The sequence below is a fragment of the Sceloporus undulatus genome, chromosome 5, assembly GCF_019175285.1.
Source record: "Sceloporus undulatus isolate JIND9_A2432 ecotype Alabama chromosome 5, SceUnd_v1.1, whole genome shotgun sequence".
Lineage (NCBI taxonomy): Eukaryota > Metazoa > Chordata > Lepidosauria > Squamata > Phrynosomatidae > Sceloporus > Sceloporus undulatus.
Window position 1 is genome coordinate 80,760,876 of NC_056526.1, and position 9,650 is coordinate 80,770,525.

The window sequence follows — 9,650 nt, forward strand, 5'->3', positions numbered from 1 at the left end:
TGGAGGGCACGACCAATCAGACCTGCAAAATACTGCTATAATTATGAATTGATGCTTCTAAGCCCTGCTCAAAGTGGAGGACAGTGACAAAATGGAGGACACGACCAAACAATGGCTGCAAGCACTCCTAGAAATGTAAATGCCTGCTTTTTAGCCCTGCACAAAATGGAGGACACTGACAAAATTCAGGACATGCCCAAACAAAAGCTGCAAATTTAAATGCCTGGGTTTTAGCCCTGCTCGAAATGGAGGACGTTGGAAGAAAAAATGGAGGACATGGCCGACTAAAACCGACACAATACTCCTATAATTATGGACCAATGCTTCTAAGCCCTGCTCAAAATGGAGGACACTGACAAAATAGAGGACATAACCGAATAAAAGCTACACTCATATAAATACAAATGCCCTGTTTCTTAGCCTTGCCTGCTCAAAATGGAGGACGTTCCAGGAAAGAAAAGCAAGAGATGACCAAATAAAAGCTAAAAGCACTCATATAAATACAGCAGGTGGCTCCTTCTCAGCCCTGCCTCCTCAAAATGGAGGACGTCCAAGAGAGAGAGAGAGAAAAAGAAACGCAGCAGGGCCAGAATGAAAGCTAAAATACGAATATAGAGACATGCAAGCGCCTATGCTCCTTCTCTCTTAATCCTCAAAATGGAGGACGCTTTGGGGATGGGAAAGGAAGGAAGAAAGGGCTCTTACCCAGCGCGCAATTCGGACCAAACTTTCATCCAAGCTCGACTCAGGGCTGGAATAATGTCCAAAGAATAAGGAGGAGGAAAAGAAGGAGGAGGGCCTGGCCTCACTCTCTCAGGCTGCCTGCAGCCCTCTCAGGCGGGCAGCCCCAGTGCCTCCCTTCCCCTTCACACTGGCCCCCTTCTCCTCCTTCTCCTCCTTCCTCCCTGCCTTCCCTTCTCCTCCTTCTCCTCCTCCCTCCCTGCCTTCCTGGGCATGATGATGATGAGCCTTCCTGGGCGCGCAAAGAGGGCTGGGCCTAGTCCCGCCTCGTTGGCAAGGGAAGCCTCGGGTGGGAGTAGCCTCGCAGGCCGCCACAGAGAGCCAGAGCGGAGGGAGCAGGCCCTCCTCCCTCAGCCAGGCCTCAGGGAGGCCGTTGTAGGCGTTGCTGCTGCTGATGGGGGCCTTCCCTTCCTCAGACTTATTATGTATATACTGTTTTCTCTTGGCAAGGTTTCTTCAGAGGGTGGCTTTTGTTTTTCTTATTTTTGGCCATCCTCTGAGGGCTGAGAGAGTGTGACTCACATAAAGCCAACTTATTTGCATTTCTTTACAACCAGACATACACCTTTACTTATGATTTTCTATTATTTGCTATTTCCTTGGCAATGTTTCTTTAGAGGGTGGTTTTGTGTGTGTGTGTGTGTGTGTGTTTGGCCATCCTCTGAGGCTGAGAGAGTGTGACTTGCGTAGGGTTGCCATAATTCTCTACTATAAACCAGGACAAAATTTAGACCAAAATGTAGGACTATTGTAGGATAAAATTTAGACCAAAATGTAGGACTATTGTAGGATAAAATTTAGCCCAAAATGTAGGACTATTGTAGGATAAAATTTAGCCCAAAATGTAGGGCATTTAAGAAAATGGAGGACCTTAAATGTCCTACATTTTGGGCTAAATTTTATCCTACAATAGTCCTACATTTTGGTCTACATTTTGTCCTACATTTTGTCCTGGTTTATAGTAGAGAATTATGGCAACCCTACCCCCAAGGCCAACCTATTTTCTTTTTGTCATGTTTAGAGTTTGGTCCCATTATTATTATTATTATTAACCTTTATTTATGAAGCACTGTAAATTTACACAGCGCTGTACATACAATCTTTTATCATCTCCAAGATATCTCATTCTATATATGAAAAATATTCCAACATCCCAAACACGTCTGATCCCAAGCATTTCTGATAAGGGAGACTCAATCTATATTTACCTATTTTTTTTTATTTTTTTTTTTAGATACCAGCAGGTATCTAAAAGAAGTTGTTTCTCTATGGAAAAACAATAGGAATGGACTCTTGGGTAACTATCACATGCTGCTTCCAATAGGGTTTTTGTATACAAAGCTATCAAAAGTTTGGATCTCTCTGGTCTAGTCAAACCTTTTTCCAGTCAAGGAAAGTGGGTTTTAGTGAACATACTATTTGGCTCAGTTCCGCTGCACTCCTAAAATCATCCAGAGTGGTTGGGGTCAGAAAGTTGAAGACTCTCATTTGCAGTTCCTTGTTTCTTTTTATTTGTTTGTTTGTTTATTTACAGCCATCCCAGAGAGATGGATGATGCTCAGGGTGCAATTTCTGCTTACAAAGATAAAGGCAATGCAAATCACACAGTATGCCGGTTTACAGTTCCGAATGTGGAGCCTGAAAATGATGTATAGATAGGACAGTGGTGCTGACCTGTAGAGTTTTGCGAAACCCAGCTATTCTGTTTTCCTGCGCCTGGCCCACTGAGGCATAGAGTGCTCCAGGTGTTTTGTGATTCCTTCTTGCAAACATTTCCGCTCGCTCACAAAAAGAGCAACGGAAACATATGACACATAATTTTCTCTCTTCCCCCACCCCCCTAATACAGAAAACAAAATGATGCATAAGGTAATGTGTGTTTGCCTATTCAGCTTTGAGAAAGCTAGCTAACCTAGTTTCCTAAGCAACCTGTCAGCAGGGCAATCTGAATTAGCCCCAATTCCTGCTGTTATCCCACAAATTGTTCAAGTATCAATTTGTTGCTGTTGTTAACCATCTTCAAATCAATCCCCACTCATGGCAACCCCATAGATGAGACGTTCCCAATACTCCCTATTTTCCGCTGATCTGCTTAGGTCCTGCAAATTCATGCCCATAAGCTGCTTAATAGAGTCCATCCATCTATCATGCAGTCTTACTCTCTTTCTGTTTCCCTCTTTCTACATTCTCATTTCTCCACCTTTCCAGGCATTATTGCCTTTTCCAGTGAATCATTCCTTCTCATGATGTGACCAAAGTATGACAACCTCAGCTTTATCATCTTGACTTCCAGGGAGATTTCAGGCGTGCTCTGTTCTAGGACCCATTTGTTTGTCTTTTGGGCTGTCCACAGTGTCTTCAGCACCCTTCTCCAGCACCACATCTCAAATGAATTGATTTTCCTCCTATCTGCTTTCCTCACTGTCCACTTCTTGCAACCATACATGGTAATAGGGAAAACAGTGGCTAGTACAATTCTAACATTCGTGCTCAGTTGGATTTCTTTACATTTTAGGATCTTTTCTAATTCTTTCATAGCTACCCTCCCCATTCCTAGTCTTCTTCTTCTTTCTTGACTGCAATCACCATTCTGATTAATGTTTGACCTAAGATACAAGAACTGTTGCTATTTCAATTTCCTCATTGTCTAGGTTGAATCTTTGTAGATCTTCCATGGTCATTTTTGTTTTCTTTTTGTTGAGCAATAAGCCTGCCTTTGCACTTTCTTCTTTGATCTTTCGTAGTAGTTGTTCCAGGTCTGCAGTATTTTCTGCTAGTAGTATGGTACTCTGGGAAATAAAATTTAAGTTCTATTAGCAACACTAAAAGATACTTCTCTTAAGATCAAGGTTGCCTTCTTCCTTTGTGAAACTACAAGCCTCTATGTTAGACAGAGAACACTGAATTTCTTAAATGGTCCTCAGTGCTAAGCAAGCAATTGTTGTTGTGTGCCTTCAAGTCATTTCTGACTTGGTACACCTAAGGCGAATCTATCACAGGTTTTTTTTTTTTTTTTTTTTTTTGGCATATTTCCTCAGAGGAGGTTTACCATTGCAATCTTCTGAGCTTGAGAGTGCGACTAGCCCAGGGTCACCCAGTGGGTTTACGTGGCTGAGCCTGGTTTTCAACCCTGGTCTCCAAAGCATGACACAATATAAATGAAGAACATTTGGAAACATTAGGCTAAGGGTGAGCAGATTTCAAGTCTGTGCAAATTATTTTTCACCCTTGAAACCAAAGGTCCATTTGATGGAGTCAAGTGCAAACTAGTTGCCTAGAAATAGGAGCAGATACACACTTTGATCTGCTGCATGTCATGATTGCCTCACTCTGTCCAATGAGAGGTCTTTTCTGCAGCATTATCATCACTCCAAGCTGTTTCTTGAAGCCATTTCTCCTTACTAGCTGGGTAGTTGGGTATCATTTTTGGTATCATTGGTGAGCTGACACGCCATAGGTCAAAGTGGCAGGAGGGATAGATTTCATTTTTGTGGGTTCTACTTTATTCTTTTTCTCAGACCTCCAAGATTGCCCAGTTGAAACCAAGGTAAGAAGCATACAATTAAGGAACAGAAGGCCTTGGGTGCCTTTCAGCCCAGGTATTTGTTTTTGGAATTAAATTGTAATCCTGTTACACACAGAAATCCATTCCTTGTCTTTTCTCCTCAAGGTTTCTTCATCTCAGCAAACTAAACTGGAGGCAAATGTCATTGCTATTGGTAAACAAATTAGAATCAGAAATCCTTGATGATCCACAGCATATTACCTACTGCATACCAGTAAATCCAGTCTACGTTCTGCTCACCCCTGCTTTAAGCTGTGTAGATGTCATCTTAATTCCTCCAACTCCTCTCTCTCTTTTAAATATCAGTTGGGTCCAGAAAGCAGGTAGCAATTCAAGTGTGTAATTTGGTCTTACTTTGAATTCTGCTTATTCATAAGAGTGATGTAAGCTGATGAATCACCCCCACTAGAGAATTAAGTGATATATGGGTATCAGAGCAAAACACTTATCTTTAATGGGAGACAAGTTTTAAAATATTTTAAAAAAAATAAAATGATGATTATGATTCAGTAAAGTATAAAGCACAGAATGGAGCACTCTAAGAATATCTACTTTATCTTGCTTTGGTTTGCTTAGTACAAAGGAGAGGGCCTTCTTGGTGGATGCTCCCAGACTTTGAAAGTAGAAAGAGAGAGAGGCCAGAATAGCTGCATCTTTGCTCTCCTTTGGATGGCAGGTCAAAACATTTCAGTGCTGTCAGGCTTTTACCAGCTAACTAGGGTTAGGCTTTTAATTCTGTCTGGCTTTGTTTTTAAGGTTGGTATACAGTCTTTGAATGTAGTTTAATATTTTTAATGCTTTAACTCCATGAATTATTTAATTGCTTTTAAAAATTTACATTTATACTTTTAATCCTTCTGTATTTTTAATTTGTAATGCTTCAAATGTGTTTCTAGCTGCTTTGAACTATGTAGATGCATAAAATAACAAAAATAATAGTAATAATGATAATTCTAATAGTAATAACTGTTGTAAAATGTTGTTTCTGTGTGTATGTATAAAATACTAAGAGCAATACAGCCTCTTTTTAGCAGAACACCAGCCACCAACTATTGACTTACATGACTTGTCTGCCCATGTATTTAATACATAAAAGAAAGCTTCTGTAATATACACTGTTCTGTTCTTTAAATACAAATTCAAAATCCTATTGTGCTTCATTGTTTTTTCCTTGAGTAAGTCTGCAGGTACATGCCAATATTGCAGTTGTGCCACTAATGTTCTGTTCTTATTGTTTTTATCAAATACACAGTATTAGCAGACATGGGAATGTTTCTATAATATAAGAGGATGTGTGTGAGCCAAAGCTCCAAGGCCATGAAACCTAGATACCAAAATCTTGTGTGCATTCTATAGGGATCCTGGGGGTTATTTGGTTTTGAAAACATTAATTAATGTGTGTGTTCAAAGCCTGCAATGTCAATTCTGGTCCAAAACACACTGTAGCAATACAGTAATCCATCGTGACACCACTTTAACTGCCCTGGCTCGGTGCTAGGGAATCCTGGGAATTGTAGTTTATTGTGGCACCAGAGCTCTGTGACAGAGAAGGCTAAATGTCTCACTAAACTACAGTTCATAGAATTCCCTGGTATTGGACCAGGACAGCTAAAGGGGTCTGCAGTGTGTTTTGGACCCCTGTATATCTTTTCCATCAAAATCTGAAGACGCTGTTTTCTTTCTAAACCACTGTCTGATGTCAGTAATGGACTAGATGAGACAATCTAATAAAAAGTTTAATCCAGAAGTGCTTCTGGTCAGACAAAAGTGAATAAGACTGAACCCTCACTGATTGGAGTTATACTCCCCCTGATGATACATAGTCACAGTTTGATTATAATCCTCAATTTAACTCTGAAGCTGAATTCCTCAGTTTCAGTGGTGGCCAGGAATGCATTTGCCTAATGAAAACTAGTATGCCTGTTGCACCCTTTTTCACAGATGTCTGATCTGGTCACAGTGATGCATACCTTACTCGCCTCCCATTTGAATTTCTGAATATGCTCTACTTGGGGCCATATCTGGTCCAAAGTATTGAAGCCTGATTGTTCTGTAAAAAATAAAAATGAATATCACTTGAGTCCAGGTTATCTGAAAGACTATATGCTCTCATGTAAGCCTTCCGGGTATTTGAGAAATGCAGGAGAGACTCTTCTCTTTGTCCCAGAAACTTGAGAGCTACATTTGGTGAGGATGTGTGAGAAGTCCTTCTCAGTGGCCTCCCCAAAATGATGGAATCCTCTTCCAAACGAAATATAGGCTAGTCTTCTACTTGCAGGCAAAAATCCTTCTGTTCAGGCAAGCGTTAAATAACTAACTGACTGTTATAGTCAGGGCTTTTAAATGAACATGCTAGACTACTGTATATACTCATGTATAAGTCTAGAAATTTATGTTGAAAAATTGACCCCCCAAAAAATGAGTCGACTTATCCATGGGTCAATGTAAGTACAGTATTTTAATATACAGTGGTACCCCGGGTTACGAATTTAATTCGTTCCGCCGCCGCTTTCGTAACCCGAAAGGCTTTCGCAAGCCGAAAACCCATAGGCGCTAATGGGGAAAAGCCGCGATTTGGTGCGAAAAAGCGCCGAAAAGCACCAAAATTTCTTTCGTAACCGGAAATAACCTTCGTAACCCGGAACAGTTTTTTTCAATTGATTTTTTTCGTAACCCGGAAATTTCGTAAGGCGGCGCATTCGTATCCCGGGGTACCACTGTATATGGTGAAAGGCAAGAGTTTAATCTACTCTGGAAGCATTGACCCCCTTCTACTCTCTCATCCATCTAGCCTTTAGTATGAGCACAAATAGTTACGCCTGCTGGAATTTTGCAAGTTCTTTGGCATTATTTCCCTTTGCTTCGTTTTTTACATCCTTCATTACTTAAGTTTTACCCTCAACTTATCCATGGGCCATATTAAAATCCATAATTTTTGCCCCAAAACCTGCCCTCAACTTAGATATGAGGTGCCTTGCATCCCAGTTCTGGGAGAATGGTGGGATGTAAACTAAATAATATTAAGCACCAGATAGCAAATTAACTAGTACAAAGACACCAGTTAATGCAACCTGAAGCCAGGAGTTGTAATGACTCCACTCACCACTTCTGTGGGGTATCTTTCCCTTATGGGCATGGAATGGGCAGACCTCTCAGGAGACTCTAGGGCAGCAGGGATTCCTAAAGAGTCCCAGCACCTACAGCTTTGTACTAAAAGTATTGACACAAGGTGTCCCACTCTGACAGCTCTATAATTTTGCTTGAAATCTTGAAAGGGCTCAACTATGTGAAGCCAGGCATTTTCTCTAGGTAGAAGTAGTTATTAGGAGTAGGTACAAAACCGTAGCACCAGTGATGTTTTCTTTTCTTTTACTCCAAGTCTCAAGTCAAGTCTTAAGTCTCTACCTTCAAGTCTCAAGTCGAGTCTCACATCCTTGTAAGATACTTTCAAGCCAAGTCTCAAGCCGATTCTCAACTTTAACAGAAGCCAACTTTAACAGAAAAAGGAGGTGATGTATCTGTGTGCAGGGAGAATGGCGTTATTACAACAATTTGAGTCTGAGTCAATCAACCCCAATCTACTCCACTGCTTGTTACAAAAAATAATCCTCAATGGCATCCCATCAGATGTACACTATATCCCACCCACCCCATATTATGTACCTCTCTGTTTCTCAGTTTAAATTGTCCCCTTTGCTAAGTACCTCCACAGTGAACAAGCCAGAACACAATCAAATGAGACTGACACACAGAGTCAACAGAGCCTCTGTGTTGAAATGGTGGTGGGGGTGGGGGTGGTTTTGATGGTTTGAAGCTGTTTGTTTACACTTTGGCTTTTGGAATCATTCCCCTTGTGACAAAGTGTAAGCAAGAGGTTCTCCAAACCATTTGAAAACCTGGCAATCCTTGTAGAGATCAAAATATATACAATAAATAAAATGCATTTATATGTAGAAACATAAAAAATAGCCACCAACCAAGATTATATCACAGATGGCTCCAATTAGTTATGACTAGTGCTGAAATCCTATATCCAAAGAACCTGAACAGGTTACCTTTTTATATTATGGTGTCCAGCCAGCATGATTGCAGCATGATCTAGGATTTAGTTCCATTCAGTTAAATAGAGTTGTGCTGTAAATCCCATTGAAACTAAAAGAACAAAAGTAGCCATAGCTTATTTAAGTTTCATTGCTTTCTGCTGGACTTATACTACAGCAGTACATATATACATTTACCTGAGTTTAGCTGAACCCAGAGGAGCTTACATCTGAATAAACAAATCTATGATTTCATTCTTAGATTGCCTAAGTGAATCTAGACACTGTGTTCTATAATCTATATTTTATATAATTAAATATAAAATTAAATATAGAAAATCTTGATTTGATTTTGCTCCCAAATAGTATAGTTAGTTCGCATATAGTATTTACTAGTTAATAAAATATGTTGCATTTATTTTGTTCGCCTCAGCATGTTCTATTTGGCTCTATGAATATTTTGTTAGTTTTACATCCAAAAATCATTCCTTAACAGCACAGTCTTATACATAGCTACTCAGAACTGAATCGCATTGAGCTCAATATGTCATAGACCTAGATAACTTGGTTTAGGACTGTGGCCTTAGTTTGCTATATTGGTACATAGATAGATAGACAGACAAGATAGTAAACAATCTAAGCCATACCTCATCATTTGGCTGGAAAAGCTGTAAGATTTAGCTCCTCTGCTTGCTTGTTATCTGAAGCGATGTATCCTTTTGTTCCTATTGACTAAGTGGTCCTGGCACACATTTTATATTTTTGTGCTCTAGTGATGATTGGGGGGGGGGAGGGGGGATTTTAATTTTTTGAAAAATGTTGTTCACATGATGATGAGTCAGATGTTCCTGGCCTTGAAAACACTACTGGGGGTTTTTTTTGTCATCGTATGCCCTTTGCTCACAGAAAATCTCTGTGCGGCAAATTCATGAAGAAGTTATGAATCAAGAAATGACTGGGCATGGATTCCTTCTGGGGAAATTCAACCAGGGGAAAAATACATACTGGAAATGAATATGACAGGTTCTGTATCTCATATAGAAGAAACACATTCTTTCTCCTTATGCTGTTAATAATACATTCCTTCAAATAATCCCACTTTAAGGGGCTTGTTTGAATGATCCAGGGCTATAGTCGAATTTCTCACCTGCTGTTTGATTGTCAGTATCTTGGTTTTCATATTTCACAGAAGCTGTTCCTTATTTCAGTAAGTACTTAGTAATATGCTTGCATTTCCCACACTTCTTTCTTTTATTCCCATGATCTAGCATGCAGAGAAATGGCAGCTAATTTGCCTAACTCTC

The 9,650-nt window shown here is 40.1% G+C and overlaps 1 protein-coding gene across 5 annotated transcripts in view; it reads right to left on the bottom strand.

Moving 5' to 3' along the window:
- GRAMD4 (GRAM domain containing 4) overlaps window positions 1-9,650 on the bottom strand; it is a 116,150-nt gene extending 106,500 nt beyond the window's left edge. Inside the window, exons 1-2 of one of the 5 annotated variants that reach the window (XM_042469572.1) lie at window positions 9,494-9,650; window positions 8,362-8,458 (exon numbers count right to left, since the gene is read on the bottom strand). In XM_042469572.1, the coding sequence (XP_042325506.1) occupies window positions 8,362-8,390 (29 nt within the window). In that variant the 5' untranslated portion in view covers window positions 8,391-8,458; window positions 9,494-9,650. Of the gene's footprint in view, window positions 1-705; window positions 962-8,361; window positions 8,459-8,993; window positions 9,138-9,493 lie in introns of those variants that run through there. The other 4 variants (XM_042469573.1, XM_042469575.1, XM_042469571.1 and 1 more) reach the window with 4 other exon arrangements.